Source organism: Leptonychotes weddellii, chromosome 10 (genome assembly GCF_054177405.1).
Source record: "Leptonychotes weddellii isolate Sample4059 chromosome 10, ASM5417740v2, whole genome shotgun sequence".
NCBI lineage: Eukaryota > Metazoa > Chordata > Mammalia > Carnivora > Phocidae > Leptonychotes > Leptonychotes weddellii.
This window is the reverse complement of record NC_138378.1, coordinates 26,861,839-26,880,905: the sequence shown is the minus strand read 5'-3', so window position 1 is coordinate 26,880,905 and position 19,067 is coordinate 26,861,839. Positions and strand designations below refer to the sequence as shown.

General features: G+C 52.9%; 1 protein-coding gene across 5 annotated transcripts in view; it reads left to right on the top strand.

Annotated features, from left to right (window-relative positions):
* The first annotated feature begins 6,846 nt into the window (after positions 1–6,846).
* ADISSP (adipose secreted signaling protein) overlaps positions 6,847–19,067 on the top strand; it is a 13,159-nt gene continuing 938 nt past the window's right edge. Inside the window, exons 1-5 of one of the 5 annotated variants that reach the window (XM_081833155.1) lie at positions 6,847–7,004; positions 13,696–13,785; positions 14,014–14,130; positions 15,560–15,702; positions 18,100–19,044. In XM_081833155.1, the coding sequence (XP_081689281.1) occupies positions 14,112–14,130; positions 15,560–15,702; positions 18,100–18,372 (435 nt within the window). In that variant the 5' untranslated portion in view covers positions 6,847–7,004; positions 13,696–13,785; positions 14,014–14,111 and the 3' untranslated portion in view covers positions 18,373–19,044. Of the gene's footprint in view, positions 7,005–13,695; positions 13,786–13,959; positions 14,131–15,559; positions 15,703–18,099; positions 19,045–19,067 lie in introns of those variants that run through there. The other 4 variants (XM_081833154.1, XM_081833158.1, XM_081833157.1 and 1 more) reach the window with 4 other exon arrangements.

The following is a 19,067-nucleotide window of genomic DNA, read 5'->3' as shown; positions in this document are numbered from 1 at the left end:
AGTGGTTACCTCTGAGAGGAAGCGGAGGGCAGAGATGCAAGAAGCACATGAGTTATTTGTAATGTTTTAGTCCTTGGGCAGGTGGTGGGTTTACAGATGTTCCTAGTGGGCTGTTTAAGGACAAGCAGGAGAGTGTCATGAACTAAGGAGTATGTGCAGTCCAATTCTGTTTACCTGAGTTCCTCAAATAATAAATAAACATAAAAATTGATGACTACTCCTGACCTTGGTCTGAGCCTCTTCCCTGCACTCAGCCTGGTCTTAGGTTAACACTGGTGTCAGCCTGATCTTCTATCTTCCCCCAATTTTTTTTAAAGATTTTATTTATTTATTTGACAGAGAGAGACACAGCAAGAGAGGGAACACAAACAGGGGGAGTGGGAGAGGGAGAAGCAGGCCCCCCACCAAGCAGGGAGCCCGACGCGGGGCTTGATCCCAGGACCCTGGGATCACGACCGGAGCCGAAGGCAGACACCAAATGACTGAGCCACCCAGGCGCCCCCCTTCCCCAAATTAACCACCAGCCCTCACACATATTGATCCCAGCTCTAACACTGTTTTCCTGCTATTGTCTGCATGGAGTCTCCAGAGTTCTGTTCTCTGAATCCATCGTCATGGACCACACCTGTAGACTCCTGTGTGTGCAGCTGGTAGGAATGGTTTGTAGAGGGGCTTGGGGTCAAGGAGGTGGGGTAGGGCATGGTTCTACCTGACAGAAGCACGGTAGGCTCAGAGTACAGGTTTGGTGGCAGGGGTCACCCCCTCAAGAGTCTGCTGGCTCCCTCCATGGCAGAGGCTGGGCCAAGTCCTAGAGGAACTCCTCTTCCTTGAGTTCCTCCCCCAACCCCAGCTATTCCTGGTTTTCAGATATGCCTGAATCTAAAATCATATTTGACACCCTAAAATTAAATCCCCAAAACAATGGAGAATTTTATTGAATGTTTCTTGGGAATAAATATGAAAGTGGATTACATCACACATTATAATACTATAACTCTTCTTTTATTTTTAAAAAATATTTTTATTTATTTATTTGACAGAGAGAGAGACCGCAAGAGAGGGAACACAAGCAGGGGGAGTGGGAGAGGGAGAAGCAGGCTTCCCGCTGAGCAGGGAGCCCCATGCGGGGCTTGATCCCAGGACCCTGGGACCATGACCTGAGCTGAAGGCAGACGCTTAACGACTGAGCCACCCAGGTGCCCCTCCTATAACTCTTCCTGAAACATCCCTCTTGTTCCCCAAACTTCCCCTCTGACAGCCATTGCCATATTTCTCCCCCTCTGATCCTCACACTCCTCTCCCTTTTCTGACCCACACTAAATCTGATTTCTTCTGGTTTATTCATTCATTCACTCATTCATTCCTCAAATGTTTATTTAGTGCCGACTATGTACTAAATGCCACACAAAGATGAGTATAAAACATGATTTGTCTCCCCAAGTGTTCACAATCCTAGGAGAAGGCATGCAAAGTGATACTTAAAATTTTTTGTTACTCAATGTTTTAAATAGATAAAACACACATAATTAAAACACATATAAAAAGTAAAATGTCTCATTGGTGCCCACACAACCCCAGTAGGGTTAACCTTTTTTTTTTTTTTAAGATTTTATTTATTCATTTGAGAGAGAGAATGGGAGAGAGAGCACGAGAGGGGGGAGGGTCAGAGGGAGAAGCAGACTCCCTGCTGAGCAGGGAGCCAGATGCGGGACTCGATCCTGCGACTCCAGGATCATGACCTTAGCCGAAGGCAGTCGCTTAACCAACTGAGCCACCCAGGCACCCAGGGTTAACCTTTATCTTTAGTTTTTGTGCATTCTGCCAGAATGTCTTTTTGTGAATACAAGCAAATATGCACTTTTATTGTTATTCTGCACCCCCTCTTTTTTTTTTTTACCCTAAAGGGGAAGCATACTACCCACTCTGTCCTGTATCTTGATTTCCACTCAATATGATCTCTTATAGATATGTGATGGTCAATGTTATATGCTAGCTTGACTGGGCCACAGAATGCCCAGATATTTAGTCAAACATTCTGTGAGGGTGTTTTCAGATGAGATTAGCATTTAAATTTAAAGGTAGACTGAGTTAAGCAGATTGCTCTTCCTAGTATCGGTGGGACTCATTCAATAAGTTGAAGGCCTGAATAGAATAAAAAAGGATGTCTCTTGGGGGTGCCTGGGTGGCTCAGTTGTTAAGTGTCTGCCTTCGGCTCAGGTCATGATCCCAGGGTCCTGGGATCAAGCCCCACATCGGGCTCCCTGCTCTGTGGGAAGCCTGCTTCTCCCTCTCCCTCTCCCCCTGCTTGTGTTCTCTCTCGTGTGTCTCTCTCTGCCAAATAAATAAATAAAAAATCTTAAAAAAAAAAAAAAAGGTGTCTCTTCCCTGAGTAAGAGAAAATTTCTTCTTGATGGCCTTTGAACTGGGACATTGGTTTTCCCTGCCTTTAGACTCTAGCTGAAATATCAATTCTTCCTGTGTCTTGAGCCTATCAGCCTTTGGATTAGCCTCTCCTAGGTTCCAACTTGCTGACTCATTCTGTAGATCTTGCAACTTGGCAGTCTCTCTCACCACATGAGCTAATTACTTCTTATAAATCTCTATCTGTATCACCTGTATCATCTGTCTCTATATTATCTCCTTTTACTTTCTCCAGAGAACCTCAACTAATACAAGATTTTTCCATATCAATACATTGAAAACTTCCTGTTTGTTTTTTTTTTTTAAGATTTTATTTGACAGAGAGAGAGAGAGAGACAGCGAGAGAGGGAACACAAGCAGGGGGAGTGGGAGAGGGAGAAGCAGGCTTCCCGCAGAGCAGGGAGTCCGATGTGGGGCTCGATCCCGGGACCCTGGGATCATGACCTGAGCCGAAGGCAGACGCTTAATGACTGATCCACCCAGGTGCCCCGAAAACTTCTTGTTTTTAAAGTCATATAAAATTCTATTGTCTGTACAAAATGTAATTAATCGGTCCTCTATCTGGACATTTAAGTTGTTTCTAACTTTCTGTTATTAATAACAATACAGTAACAATGAATAACTTCATACATTTATAGTTAAGTATTCTTTGCAAGTATATCTGCATGACCAATGCCAGAAGTGGGTTTGTTAAGACGAAGAATATGTGCATTTCTGATCTTGATATTGTGAAATTTCCTCCACAAGGGCATGGTTCAGAGCAGAGGCTGAAGACTGGTGGCCCATTGCCCTGCTTTGGTTTGCACAGTGTCATGTTTTTACTAAACTAACTGCTAATTTTTGTATTGATGAGGATGTGAGGCAATTGGAACTCTTGTACTCCGCTGATGGAGTATGAGTACAACCATTTCAGAAAACAGTTTGGCAATTTCATATGAAATTAAACATACCCCTATGCTATTGTATCAGTTAAGGTTTAATTGCAGAAGCGAAAAGGATTTGTTACAGGAATTTGACTTTGGGTAATTGTCAAACAGTCTCTATAAAACTGTTGTTTTACGTCTGATGCTGGAGCTTAAAGTCCCCAGGTCAGATCATTGGGAGGGAAAGATGGATATAAAGTGGGGGAGAGAAAAGCCAAGCTGGAATCATGAGCATAAGATGGAACCTTTGATGACAAACTGGAACTCGTGTTGGTTCTCACTACCTCCAAACTTGATGATGTGGGTGTCCTGCAGGTGAGGCCGGTGCCCTCTGTTATCGGGCCCAAGAGTCAAAGAAACTGAAGGGGGATCCAGGGAAAAGGGGAGTAGGTGCAATCCTGACTGTTATCCCAGTTCAATGACATGAGCCAGCAGATCAGTAACAAAGTTTATGGGCTACAAACCTCCTGCCTAGATTTTGCAAGTGTACCAATACATCCACTGCTTTTCTTCCACCCTCCAAATCTCATGCAAAAATGCCTGTTGTGGCCCACCCTAATTGGAAGGGAATTCTGGGAAATGTAGTTCACCATAGCTAAGTTGATACATTATAAAGCTCCAACAGCTATGTTCCAGCAATTTCATTCCTCAATATATCCCCAGGAGAAATACATATGTATGCTTACGAAGACAGGTACTAGAATATACAATACAGTTTATACTATTTTTGGGCACGGCTTCTTTTGCTCAATATTGTCTGTGAGAATCATTCATGTTGCTGCATGTATTCAGTAGAGGTTGTTCTTCGTCATCATTGCTATATAATAGGCCATTGTATGAATACAGTACGGGTTTTTAAAATTCATTCTATTGTTGGTGGACACTTAGGTCATCTTCAATTTGGGGTTATTACCAATGATGCTGCTATGAATATTTGTATATACGTCTTTTGGTATGTAACCAAACCAGTGGATTGCTGGGTCAAAGCGTTGGCATTTTCAGCTTTATTAGATACTGCCCAGAAGTTTTCCAACAAGGTTACAGTTGTTTAATTTTTATTAAAAAGAATAAGAGTCCATAATACCATGTGTTTGGAGCTGGAATGGATGTTTTACAGGTGTTCAATCTGTTCTCCCAAACTGGAGTTGTTCTTAATTCCTTCCCATACAGCCCCAATCTCCAGGGAGTCTGTGGCTTCCCTCAAAGCTCTGTTAAGGCCCTTTACACAGGAAGTCCCAGGGCCTGGGCACCACTCTGATGTTTAGCATCTCTTCTTGGTACACAGACCCATTGAACTGCAATGGGGCAGCCATGTACCATCTAATCTAGCTTCCTCCCGGCACAAAGAATCACATTTTCTCCTGGAAGCTTTTCAGAACCATCTGCACTTACTGTGGCCTTGGGGCCTTCCCTGGGAGCCTGTAGTCTCCCCCAGGCATGGACAGCTCTGTATTGCAGGTCCTTCCAATTGGCTAGTCAGCGAGACTGCCCAGCACTTAGGAGTGTGAGGAGTGTTTGGCAGGGACAAGAAACCACAGCTTTTTTTGTGTGCTGTACTTCCCATCCTGAACTGCGAGTACCTGTGACTCCAGAGCCTAGCACAGTAACTTGCTCACCATATACACTCAGTAAATATTTGTTTAACGGAGTTGACAGTTAGGAAATGGCCCCAGGCAGTGCCCAGTTAGCAGCCAGTCTCTGTGTTTGAAAGAGCCCACACCAGGGAGAGTTTTGAAGAGAGTTGTCTAGAAAGACCTTAAAACTTGGTCTTGAAGGGAGGGTGAGTTTTGCCTATGAGAGGAGAGTGGGAAGGGCATTCTACGTAAAAAGGTAGCATAAGGAGGGTATCAGGAAATCAATGTCTGCACAGACCCAGAAGGTAAAATCAATGTGAGAAAATAGGGATTGGTGGGGACATCAGCAAGTTGATGTGCCAGCCTCTGGTGCCAGGTTAGAATGTGAGTCCATGTAGTTAGATCTGATATTTCAAAAGGGCAATAAGAAGAGAACGAGGAGGAAGAGGAAAAAGAGGAAGAGGGAGAGAAGAAAAAGGGAGAGGAGGAAGAAAAAGAGGAGAAGAGGAAGAAGAATTAGAATTTTAAAAAGTCCTGTGTGGGCTAAACAAAATATATTTGTAGCCTGCTTTGGGCCCACTGTTTGCCAACTTTCGACGTTGAAGAATAGAATAGACATGGGAATGCAATTTTTTTTTGGTTGGGAGAGCATAGTGGGGCACATGGAATGGTGGGGCTGGGTAGTTAGAAAGCATCTGGCAGAAGTGGATGGGCTGGGATCAGAATGTGGAAATCTCCCAATGCCCAACGCTGGAGGGTAGTATCTCAAACGCCAGAGTGCGCACGAATCACCCAAAATGCTTCTAAAAAGTTTGTGAAGCTCTGCTGGAGACAGTCCCAGCGCACGGAGGTTTTGGAGCAGGGGAAGGTGTGATGGAAACAATAGCTTAGGAAGATTAATTTGCCAACAGTGAGGAGACCAGACACCATGGCGTAGGTTAGGGACCACAGGGATCCAGTGGAGGATAGGAGCCTTGGACCGAGGTCCTTCTAAAAGGAAGCCGATCCTCAGCCCCGCCATACCATCTCTCCCCTAGTTACATTGATCGTAAGGAGGGAACTTCGTGCAACGGATGGCTCCCCGCAGGCAGTTTAGGGACCCTGTCACGGCCTGTGAAACGGGGGAGGCGGGACTGTTCTTCAAGGACCGCCAGGCGGCCGGCGACTAGAATTCCTAAAGACCCTAGGGCCACGCCTCTCGCTCCCGGGCTCTGCGCAGGTGCCCACACCCCACCCCGCGACGCTGAGCTAGGCGCCTCCCGCTGCCATGGCGACCGCCTCCATGGAGACCAGGAGCAGAGGCTGCGGTCCCCCGAGGCTCATCCCGCGTGCCTTCTTTGTTCTGATGCTTATTCGGGCCGGCCGGGCTCCCAGGACGCGTTTCGAGTCAGCGCGAGAGCGCTTCCTCCGAGGAGGGGGATGAGTGGAAGGGGAGGAGGCTGAAACCCGGAGGTTGCTGCGTGGGAAGGATGGCGGGTTCCTCAGCTCCGGAACAGGACCTAGCGAGGAGCATATCGATTGTCGTTGCGGGCCTGGAAGCCTAGGGAGAAAGGCGACCTTCAGGTGCCCGCCCCACTGAGTCCCGCCTTACGGCCGCTCGAGGAAACAGAAGCCAGGAGAGCCCCCTTCCGAGTTGGGGCCCAGGCGGGAGGTGCAAACTCCACAGTTGAAGTTGAGACGCGGGCGGAGACTAATCGAGACGCTCCTCCTTTCTTCTCCCCTTTCTGGCCCACGCTAGCCCCGTGCCACGCCGGGCGGCCCGGCTGCCTTCATCGCGAGAACTCGCTGAGCCGTGGGTAGGTGTGGGCTAGTCTGGCGCAGCCGCGGGCCCCTTGCACGTGACACAGTGGCGCAACGCCTGTTGGCGGTTCTCTGGAGCCCGCTTATTGGTCGGAAGCGTCCTCGCCCCACCCCCTCAGTCGGCCAATGGGCGGAGGTGGGGGGCGTGCCCGTGAGGCGGGCGGCGGCGGTGGCAGCGCGGGGCTCCCTCCTCGTGCTCGGCGTTGAGCCCCCGCTGCCGCCGCGACCGCCACGGCCGCCGCCGCGGTGGACCCTGCCCGACCGGCCCCGGGGTGCTCCCTGCACGGTGAGACTGCTTCTCCTCCCGACATCTCCCGGTTTCTCTCCGCTCGCCGGGATCCCCTCCCGTCCTAGGCAGTCGGTAACTGGGACCCCACCTTGCTGGGGCGGCGGCTCCGCTGTGGGGCCGCACCCAGGAGTGCTCCCTGGCATCTGAGCTGGGGAAATGTCAGCCCGGAAGCCGTGGGCGACCATTAGGTGGTGGAGCGGGGATGTTTTCCGCAGCGCGCTGTCGGGGGCACGTGTGACACAGTGAGGGCGGGGGCGTAATGGGGTCAGCACTGTCAGCATTCCCCCCCTCCCCCCCCGCCGCTATTGTCACCGCCTCGCTGTGTGACCTTGGACAAGTAGCTTCTGAGACTCATGCCTGGACACCTTCAGGGAGGAGGGCGGTGATGTCGGGGAGTGCGGGCTCCTGAGACTCCTGCGTCAGCGGAGGTGAGGGTGGTGAGTGCACAGGATTATCTCTAAGGGACAGAGCTGCTGCCTAGAAGCCCGGGAGGGGTGTGATGGAGGGCAGCGTCTAGCTGCATCTCTCCCCCTAGAAGATGAGAAAGGGGCGGTGATGGGGCGCCACACCCACGGGGATGGAGGCAGGAGACGACAGGGTCCTAAACCCGGGCCCCTGATGCCTTTGGGGACTTGGCCAGCACCTCCCCATCATCGCAGCAATGAGGGGTTTTATTTAGATTCTGGACCAGGAGCCCTGGTTGACTGAGAAGAGAATCCTTGGGTTGCCTTTCCTTTTGAATCTTGGCATTGGGCAAGTGGGGGTAGGGCATTTCTCTTCCCAGGGAGCTGAAGAAGGTCAGGGGCAAGTGCCACCCTGTGGACCTGGCCTGGTCTCTACTTCTTGGGGCCTTCAGGTGACAGGCTCAGGGCAAGACCTGGGTGGGACAGGCAATCTGGAGGCTAGAGGGGTCTAAGAACCCTCAAGCTGGGGGCATCAGGGAATGGGAGGTTTTGAGGAGGGGATGCACTTTTTAGGGAGACACCAGGGTGTGGGATGGTGGGAGTCTCTTCCCCAATTCACCCCTGCTAGTGAGAAAGAGAACACCATACTTATCCTTGCACTTTTGGCCTGGTGGAGGGAGGAGGAAATGGAGTCACATTCAGACAGAGTTCATGTAAAACTGCCATAACCACACCTGACATCCAGTCTTGCCTTTTCAGGACTTGTTCTAGGTAAGCAGTCCCCTCACTGTGTGCCCAGACCTATGTCAGGTTCTGGAGTCAGCAGGTCATTGTGGTCTCAGTGGGAACTCTGTTTACAAGCTTGAGCTTTTTTTTTTTTTTTTTTTTTAAAGATTTTATTTATTTATTTTGAGAGAGAGACAAAGAGAGAGAGGGACAGAGGGAGAGGGAGAAGCAGACTCCCTGCTGAGCAGGGAGCCTGATACGGGGCTCCATCCCAGGACCCTGAGATCATGACCAGAGCTGAACGCTTAACCGACGGAGCCCCCCAGGCACCCCTACAAGCTTGAGCTTTAATGAGAGGCTGGACAGTGCTTCTGCTGGACTGGGTGCTTAAGCCAGGATTTAGCCCTGGGCTAGGGTGGGGTGGGGGCCGTGGAGGCGGGAGGGTGGAAGGTGTTGGAGTTTTGTGGCTCAGAAAGTCCTTGAACAGGTTGGGAATGGAGCTGGAGGAATGAAGCTGGAGGAATGAATGATAAATGAGGCCCCAAGAGTTTGGGGCCATGCCCCCAGCCACAAGGCAGAGGACAAGCTGGAGCTGGGCCTGTGGTGCCTGGGATCTGGGGGCTGCTTCCAGGGCAGGGAGGTGGTATAGGGGTGCAGCTGTGGGATGGAGGACCAGGGTGGCATGTTCTGGAGTTCCACTTTGCCATGGACAGACTGTCTCAGTCCTCCCTCCAGTCTGGAGCCTTGGGGCCCCAGTGTGGGACAGCCTGGAGTAGCAGCTAGACCCTGTGGGGCCAGAGTCTAGGGGGCTGAGAACTCTGGGTTTCTCTGTAACTCCCATTTGTCCAGCTGTTTGCTCACTTGCCATATTCCTGGGCCTTCTCATGCCAGAGGTTCCATGGGACCTGGCTGAGCCCTGCCCTGGATAGGGTAACCTTGAAACAGCCTTTCTCTCTAAAGCTGAGAGGGACCTCAGCTCTCTGTCTCCCAGAGAGAGAAGGTTCTTTCAATTTTCCTGAGAGTAACTGAGAGCCAGAGAAGCCCCCCAAGGCCCTTGTTCCAGCTTTCCAGCTCTCCTCATCCTGTGACTGTTCCTGGTACCACGGGTGACCTGTTGACAGCCCAGCTAAGCTGGGGACTGGCGTCCTTTTGTTTTTGTTGTTGGGGTGGGGGCATTTCTCACAATATACACTCTTCACATCTTCTTCTGGTTGAAGGGGACAGAAGACTCTCAGCAGTCGGTGCTCAGGCAATCCCTGGGGGACCTGGCTGGCCTGGGAGTGGGGGAGGAGGGAGGCAGGAGAAGGGAAGGGGGAGGGCAGCCCCTCAACCCTTGAGCTGTTTTCTGAGAAGCCTGAAGTCCCTGCCCGCCCCCCCCAGGGCCATTTGTGACTGTTCCAGGATTAGCCTGAAGAGCCTCTTTACTGGTGCTGCCCTGAAATTGCTGTTGCCTCAGAAACCAGGCCTTTGGGGTTTGCTTTTGCAAAGATGAGGGCGGAGTGGGGAGCGGCATCAGAGCTTCAGGTATCAGCTACCCCAAACCCTCAGAGGAAGAGGTCACTGCTTATTCCTTTGGTACAAATGAGGAAACCGAGGCACACAGACTCGAAGTAACTTCCCATGCTGCCTGAATATGAACCAGGACTGCTGGGCTCTGGAGCCCATGCTCCTGACCATGTCCCTGCTGTGTCTGTGGGGCTCTGCAGCTTGGGCAACATTCAGGACTTTGCTGGCAGGGGAGGAGGCCTGGGGTTGCGAGGGGACCTAGCAGTTCCTGTGGACACAGCTGCAGCAGGGGGAAGTGGATACCCTCCCCTCCCGCCTCTGATGAGGAATTGTGTTTGGATGAGAATCTGGCTCCCAGGGGACAGCGACTGACAGGGCTCTCTGCTGAGAAAGGAGGCTTGCTTTTTCCAGCCTCCTCTGGGCCCTTTAAGTCACTTGCCTTCCATCTCTGTGTTCTCACTGCCCAAGGGTCACAGGCATGCCTGAATGCCTGCTCTGTACTGAGCTCTGGGCAGTGCATGAGATGCTGGTCTTGCCCTCAGTGGGCATTCCATCTCAAGGGGAGTAACTGATTGTGGCAAGGCCAGAATAATGCCCAGTGGGAGGCCACACTCTAAGAGATGGGGGGAGGGGAGTACCCTCTGGGGCAAGGGTTGGCTAAGAGAGTGGGGTGGGGAGTTCCTCTTTCTGAGAGCTTCCGGTGTAGAGTCATTGGCCTTGACATATCACATCTACCTCGAGGGCCCAGCCAAGGCCCATCCTTAGTTTGGTCATTCATTCACTGAGCAAATATAAACTGGACACAGCTGTTCCCTGCCAGGTGCTGGGCTGGGCACTGGGGACACAGGCTTTGGCAAAAACATAAGTCACTGCCCTGGTAAGGTGGGGAACATAAAATGATCCCAGAGGTGGCAAAGGGGATTCTTGTAAAGATTTTCAGGCCTATCTTGGGATGAGAGGGGGTGGGGTAGGGTTGTGCTACCCTAAACAAGTCCTCTGGGGCTGAGACTGAGGCTAAGCTATGGGGTGGGGGACAGGGGATTGTTCCTGGTCAAAGGGAGGGCCTGGATGAGGCAGGCAGGCGATAGGCAGTGGGTTGGTGGGGAAGACAGGGAGGGGGCCCTGCATGTCCTAGGTCAGAATATTTGGGGAAGGAGACCCCAGGAGCCTTTGCTCACCAGCCGCTGGTTAAGAGTTTCACCTGGGCATCCAGGAAGTGTCTTGGGAGTTGGGGGGGGTGGTGCTTTGTGGACATTGGGCTGTCATTCTCGTGTGGCTGGAGCAGCCTCTGCATGAGGTAGGAAGAGGGCCTGGTACCCTTGTGTTTGCCCATTTTTCACATGTTCTGAATCCACTGCTTCAAGGGATGGCTGGAGTGGGTGGGGTGGGGGAGGCTTCTCTTTAAGGGCCAGGCTCTCTGGGGACAGGCTGAGCATTCCAGGGCTAAGGGACTTGCCTTTCTGGGACTGACTCCAGATTGGCCCTGACCAGAGATAAGTCAGGGCATAGTTCCCTTCCCTGTACCCTGGGCCCGGGAGCTAGCTTCCAATGGTGAGGGGGTGGGTGCTGGCCTGGGACCTGAGACCCAAGCCTTGCCTTTCTCTGTACCTCCCTAGGCCTCCTACCTGGGGACTCTTGGTACCTGAGCTGTTTACCCTGCCCATGAGGTGCTTGTGGCTGGGCGGGCTTCAGTTGAGGCCTGCTCCCAGGGCAGCTTGGTACCTAAGACCTCGCAGGCCCAGCCCCAACTGTGAGGCCACGCTGTGATTTCTCTTCTTTCCTTAGATTAGCCAAGGTCATTCATGGGCGACTCATCTCTAAATACTTCAGTGAAAAATAAGGATATATGTCTCTGTAGAGTACAATTGCATTTCTCACCTAACAAGATTAACTTTTGGTTCTTAATGTCGCCACCTAAGATCCAGTCCCATTCACGTTTCCCAATTATCCCCCAAACATCCTTTTTTAAAAATAGGTAGTTAGAAACCCCCTACCCCATTTATTTTTCTTCTTGTAGCTGATGTGGTGGAAAAAACCAGGTCAGTTGTCTCGTCGAGTACCCTGCCTTCTAGGTCTCTGTGTGTTAATTTAGAGCAGTGGTTGGCAACCTTTTTCTGTAAAGGGCCAGACAGTAAATATTTTAGATTTTGCAGGCCATGTGGTCTCTGTTGCAACTACTCAAAGTAGCTTTGCTTGAGTGCAAAAGCAGTTTTAGACACCACGGAAACACAGGAGCGCAGTTGTGTTCCAATAACCTTATAGAAAACAGACGGCCGCCTCAGGCTGTAGCTCGCTCAGCCCCTATCTAGACCGACCGCCGCTCCTTTATTTTTCTTGCAGTTTGGGGGAAAAACTAAAATGATGGGTCAGTTGTCCTGTAGAACATTCTGCCTTCTGGGTTTGTTTCGTTGCTTCCCCAGGGAGTCATTTCCTGTGTTCCACTCACCTCAGCGTTTTCAATCAGCAGGAAGCTGGAGCTAGGGGCTTCTTTAGATCCCAGTTAGACATTTCAGGTAGGACCCCCTCGTCAGTGGTCTGTGACGTCATGCTGCCTCCCCCCAGGAAGCCTCCGTGGCTCAGGCTGTCCCACTGTGAGGGACAGGAGATTGCCGGTGCACGTGGCTGACACCACATCCCTCCGTTGCAGACTGGTGTCTGTCCCCTGAAGAACCCCAGGCCATGTGTCCTACTTCTGTCAACCTTTGCCCCCCTGGTCAATGATCCCCTGCCTCCCAGCCTCCAGCTTTGGTTTCTTGGGCCATCGCAGAATTACTTAGCATTTGGTCATTCCTTTGTTATTGAATAGTGAGAATTCTTCTGTAAAGAAGAGTTTTCCTTTAACCACCAGGATGACTTGGTAATGGGAAAGGCTAAGGGGCAGGCCAAATTATTTCTCTTTATTGACAATTTTCTTTCTTTCTTTCTTTCTTTCTAAGATTTTATGTGGGGCGCCTGGGTGGCGCAGTCGTTAAGCGTCTGCCTTCAGCTCGGGTCATGATCCCGGGGTTCTGGAGTCGAGCCCCGCATCAGGCTCCCTGCTCCACAGGAAGCCTGCTTCTATTTATTTTTATTTTTATTTTTTTTAACTTTTATTTATTTGACAGCGAGAGACACAGCGAGAGAGGGAACACAAGCAGGGGGAGTGGGAGAGGGAGAAGCAGGCTTCCCTCGGAGCAGGGAGCCCGATGCGGGGCTCGATCCCAGGACCCCGGGATCATGACCCGAGCAGAAGGCAGACGCTTAACGAGTGAGCCACCTAGGCGCCCCATTATTTATGTATTTATTTGAGAGAGAGAGAGAGAGCTCCTGCGTGTTGGGGGCGGGGAGGGCAGAGGGGAAGGGAGAGGGACAAGCAGACTCTGCTCTGAATGCGAAGTCTGACTCAGGACTCTGTTCTCACGACTCTGAGAGCCGACCTGAGCAGTAATCAAGAGTTGGATGCTTGACCGACTGCGCCACCCAGGCACCCATCCTTATTGCCAATTTTCAGAGTGAAGAGTTAGGGTATTGCTACTGTCAGTGGTGACAAATGAGGGTTCGGGTTTGTTTATTTTGCTTTTTTTGTAATCTCTGTGAATGCTTGAATTTTATGTTCCATCTGTTTCCATCAGTTGCACTCATTATTCTTCTTGATGCTTAGATGGCCCCAGCTCGGCCCATCAACAGCCAGGCTGCTCACACAGGCTTCCTAGGGGTGCCTCCCGCTGTCCCTGCCCTGTGGCTGCCCTTGGGGAGCTGAGCCAGGAGGCCAGCCCAGAGAATCAGGCCAGAGGCCGAATGGTGGGTTGCCACGGGGCAGCCCCTTCACCTGGCATCTGGGTCTGTCTATGGCCCTGAGCCATCACCCGGAGGGAAGCTCCAAGGGTTCGTCCTATGGGGGCCCCCATTCTCGCTCTTGCTCAAGCATACTCTTGACTCAGACCTGGTCCCAGCTGCACTGGGTGTGTAACCTGGACAATGTGGCATCTGGCTGCGGGAGGGTAGAGCCCTTGGGGTTACCAGCATGAGAAGTGGCGTCTGAAAAGTGCCAGTGATGTCCCCTTCCTTTACAGGCTGTCCTTCCTGCCAGCCTCAGGTGGGTTGGGTACAAGAGTCCCATACCGACGCTTTGGCACGCAGAAGCTGCAGCTCAGCACATGCTGGTGAGGCTGTGGGTCAGCAGGGCATCAGGCAGGGGTAAGGGCTCTTGGGGAGTATGGGGAGTGGGGGGCAGAAGCCCCCCATGCTAGAGGGTACAGGCATCCCTTGGCTGTTGAGAGCAGCAGAGGGTTGGGTCTTAGTGTCTTCCCTAAAGGGACATCTCTGCTTTCCCCTAGCCACGGGCCCTTGGGTGGCCCTGACCCCTGCCCTCCTGACTCCCCACCCTTCAGGCTCCTGCTGGTGTCCCTGGAGTATGGGAGGCTGCTGGGCTTGAGCGGCGCTGTCTGGCAGGAGCTGCGCGTCTTACCCCGTGGCAGGGAGGGCATCCATGGCTGCAGCCAACAAGGGTGAGTGCCTTCCTGGCCGGGCAGGGTTTGCACGAGTGTTCCAGTGGGCCCTGGCGGGAGGGGTGTTGTTGCATGCAGGGCCTGCATTGGCTGTGTGTGTGTGTGTGTGTGTGTGTGTGTGTGTGTGTGTGTGTGAGAGAGAGAGAGAGAGAGAGAGAGAGAGAAAGAATTACATTGCATCAGTGTAATTATACCAGTGTTTGTGCTGGGTCCTGGCGCTCACCCAAGCCCTAGCAGGGAACCGGAGGACTCCTGCTGGCTCCTTGGTGTGCTGGTTTATGGAGGTGTCTGCCCTCTTGTCCCCATGTTCCAGCCTCCCTATTCCACTGTGGGGGCTGGGGGTGCATTAGAGCCTTGGGGTGAGCACTGAGGCTGACGAGGTAGGTAGGGCCACAGAAGGGAATTTGGGTTTCATTCAGGGTTCAGAAAGGCTCATAGAGGGTTTTAGGCAAGGGAGGTCAGGTAAAATTTGAGGGTCAGTTCTAGGGGGCTCAGCAAGGAATGTGGAGTTGTCAGGCTACCCCCTCCTTCCTCCCCGAGCCAGGCCAGGCCTGGCCCAGCTCCTCCCACCAAAAGGACTCTGGGCAGAGATCTTGGGATGCCTAAGGGCTGTGGCTGTGGGCCAGAGAGGATTGGGGGCCTGCTCATGGCAACATGCGCCTCCCCCAGCCCAGGCCCTCACCCCAGCTCCAATTGCTCTGCCTATCTCAACTCCCTGCCTCCAGGCCTTGGAGAACCAGACCCAGCTAGGGACAGCTGAGGGCCTTTGTGTGTGTGTGTGTGTGTGTGCATGTGGTGGGGGTGGTCAAGTAGAGGAGGGTAGGGTGTCTTTGGGAGGGGTCTGAGAGGCTCCCCTGGGTACCTCCATCTTGCTTGCTAGTGATCAGGGATGAGGTTTAGAGCCTCTTCTAGGTGGGCTCAGTGTGGTTTTTGGCCCCCTTTGTTTCTGCCACCTCCAAAAAGGTCCCATAGAGCCTGCTCCAGTCCCTGACCCCTCCTCTCTCAGGTTGGGGTCATCAGGAGGGGCAGGCAGGGGCCTTGGCACTGATAGACTTGGAACCCAAGGCCTGGGGCTGTGTCTGCACTATCTGGGGCTTGCTGAGAGTCTGGAGGACTGTCTCTTCTTATCTCTGTCATCTGCCTCATCTCTTCTAAGTAAGGGGTCATACTAGCTAATCCCTGACACACCCGTTCTCAGGGTGCTTATATTTTGTGGGAGGACTGGGAAGGTAGGGGGCCTTAAGCCTCATGACCCCTAGTATCCATTAGGATGTGGCCTAGCCCTGAAAGGAGTCCATCCAGTGGGTGTTGAGTGATGGCAAGGGCAGTTGTAGGGGGTGGGAGGGACATGGGATGACATGGGGGGAGTCGTTTCCTGGGGATAGAGGAAACCAGCAGCCCCTGGAGCCCTCTCCTCCTCTCTTCCTAGGCAACAAGCCCAGAGTCCGGAGTATCCGCTTTGCAGCCGGCCATGATGCAGAAGGCTCCCAGAGCCATGTCCACTTTGATGAGAAGCTGCATGACTCTGTGGTCATGGTCACTCAGGAGAGTGACAGCAGCTTTCTGGTCAAGGTACGTGCACCCCTCCCCCCGTCATCCGCCTTTACTCCCTCTGCCCCCTGCCTGGCCCTGCCTGGCTTCCTGGACCTGTCTGTTCCACTTCCTCAAAGCTGGCTTCCTAGGCACATCTCTGTCCCGCCCTGGGCCTTGGTTTCCCTGTCTGTAAAGTGGGAGGTGGTGAGACTGCAATGAAATGAGTGCCTTTAGGATGTTACTCAAACAACTGGAACAGAGCTGTTGTTATCAGCGTCACCCCGACAACAGCAATGGAAGGTGGTGTCAAGGCTTGAGGTGCCATAGGCCTGGGTTCAGGTCCAAGCCTGCTAATCTGGCACAGTGACCTTGGGCAGGTTACCTCAGTTTCCCCTTCTCTGAAATGAAGACAGCTCACACCCCATAGAGTTGGTGCAAGAATGAGATGAAAGAATGTATGTGTGTCACGCAGGTGTGAGGCTAATTTTGCTGATAACAAGGTGTGACTTGCATTACCCTTCTTTGCAAACCTCTCGCTGCTTTAGGCTCTGCGGTATTAGTGTTTACTTTATCACCCCCATGTTTTCTGCTGGGCGGGGCACCCACCTCTGCCAGTTGTCCCGCCTCACACACCCTCCAGCACGGCTTCTCCAAGTGCTGGGGCCCTGGCAGATCCCGCATGCACTTGGGAGGGGCAGGAGGAAGTGTCTGGAGGGGACAGACTGGTGGGGAAACAGGGAATGAATCCCTCAGGTTAAACAGTAGGCCGGGGCTCCGGAGTTGAGCAGGAATGCCCCAGCAAGGGGAGGGCATCTGGTCCATCGAGACCACCGAGAGGAGGGGCCCAGATTCATCATTTCTGCTCAATCGTAAAATCCTTGCTCTTTTCCTGACAACTTCCTCCAGGGAATTAACAGAATTAACCAAAACTTTAAAGAATAGCTCCCTCTCCCCCTACCTCCCCATTGCAAAATCCACTGATGTCCGCTAGGGAAAATTTGGAAGCTAGAGAAAACTATAAAGAAATTTAAAAGCACACACAATCATACTATCCAGACACAACCATAGTTAATATTTTGATGTGTGTCATTTCAGCTTTTTTTTTTTTTTGCTTCATTTCCAAAAACAAAAAGCTGGGATCACAGCGGACACACTGTTTTTTGCTTGCTTGTGAACCGTCTGCTGTCTATGTCAGCAAATAATTTTCCACGAGATTTTCCAACTGCCTGATATTCCATTAAATGTATCATCGTTGATTCATCTGGTTCCCTATTCCTGGTATTATGAATGTTTCTACTTTTTACTGTTATAAATAGGGCAGCAATGAGTGTTTTTTGCACATCTCTGAGATTTCCCCTGGAAAATTCTGCATTTGGTGCAGCTGGGCCACAGGATCACCATCGGCAGGATAGCCAGAAAGCCCTCTTGAGAAATGTGTCCTCCACCTGCAGAGTGTGGGAGCCCTGTGGACTGACCTTTATATCACGCAGTGACGTCTGTCTGTCCCATTGAGCGAACTGCTTCACGTAGCCAGCCCTAACAAGCCCCAGGGACAGGACCGTCGGCCCCGCAGCTGTGAGCACACCAGTGTCTGTGCACACAAGGTAGTGGGTACAGCGTGCCCCTCCACGCCTCCGGGACTGCACAATGGTTAGCCTGCCCGGTCAGCAGCCACCCCAGCTTATGGCCCTTCACACGGCAGGACTTGTGAAGGTCGGCATCTGGTTGCCAGTCACTGTGTACGAACAACAGAAATGGCTTGGGCCAGGACTTGGGGCTTTGGGCTCAGCGAGCCTTTGAGTGGGCAGGCAGGCATCCACGTTCAGGGTGGCAGCAGGCTTCACTGTGGTGCCGGTGGGCCAGCTCGAGACTGACCCAGCTGGTCCTGTGTCTGTTTTTCTGATTCTGTCTCCTTCGTCCCTGCAATCTGTGTTGCCCATTGTCTCCACACGAGTGACGAGAGGACCAGTGTCCCTGAGCCCAGGCTCTTGGCTCTGGGCAGGTGCTGGTAGGGGTGGGGGCAGGGGAGTGGCCTGTCCCGTGGGCCATGGCAGGTGCTAGCCCTGTGCCGCATGTGGCAGGAGTGGCCAAGAGGCCTCAGGAGGGCTTTACCCTGGCCACACTGTGTGGTTTCCAGCCAGTCATTGTCTGGCTTCCATGTCCTCGTCTATAAAATGGGCCACTGTTTGCTGCGGGGCCCGTGAAACAGATGCTGAGTCGCAAGCTGAGGGGACGAGGTCCTCAGGCAAAGGGCCTGGAGCCACTAGGCTTGGGGTGTGGATAAGCTGGAGTGCTGGCGGGAGTTAGACCCCCTCTGGGGTCCCTACAGCAGCGGGTGCAGGGGCCCACAGGACCCTAGGTGGCGGGAGCTGGCTGGCCCCGGGGGAAGCTGAGAGTGAAGGTGCTTCCCTCTCTCCCCCCATCGTCCCGCTACAGGTTGGCTTTCTGAAGATCCTGCACAGGTATGAGATTACCTTCACTCTGCCCCCAGTGCTCAGGCTGAGCAAGGACGTCCAAGAAGCACCAGTCCCCAGCCTACACCTCAAGCTCCTCAGCGTCATGCCTATCCCAGAAGGTGTGTCCCCAGCCCTCCTCCAGCAGGGCCTGGATGTGAGAGGGGGTGAGAGCATGGGCCACTTCCCCTCCCCCTTCCAGGGTGGATGGGGGGTTCGGCAATTGGGGGACATGAGGCCTCTTTATGGGCTTTGAGTGTGGTATCTTGGTAGGTCCCATACCCCAGGCCTTGCTCCTGGACAGAAGTCCTTGGGCTCACACTCTTGGCCCGTGCGTGTGCATCACCTGTGAGGAACTGGCTCTGGGCCTCCAGCCCTCCCTCCTGCCTGCCCTTAAGAAAAATCTGCCAGAGCCCCAGGAATCGTGGGCAGCTACCTCCTAGCACCCGCCAGTCACAGGCTTTGGACTTGGGGCTGCTTCTCCTTACCCTGCCAGCTTTAGGCCCTCCCCTGCCCCCACCCAGAGGCTAGGGTGTCAGTTTCATAGTAGGCTGACACCCCGGCTTCAGTTTCATGTCCCCCTACTTCCTCTTCATGACCTTGCCCTTAGTGGATTGGGCAAGCTCCCTCAGGCCCTTACCTCTTGCCACCTGATCTGCTGAGGGCCTGCCCTGTCCCTCTTTCCCCATCACCCCCTTTCCCTGCCTGCCTTTTTGGGGAATCAATGGGCCCTCCTCCTGGGAACCTGAGTTTGACCCTTGGAGCCCTAAAGGGGTTGTCCACAGTCCGGAGGCAGGTAGAGGGGGAAGTGAAGAGGGGGAAGTTTCCAAGGTCTGTTTGCCCAGCCCCGGGGGGATAGGTCCTAGGCCATCCTTAGTCCCTTGGAGGAGGTGGCCAGTCTTGGTGGCAGGTTGAGGCCAGTGAGTGCTGGGGCGGGGGGGGGGGGGGCGG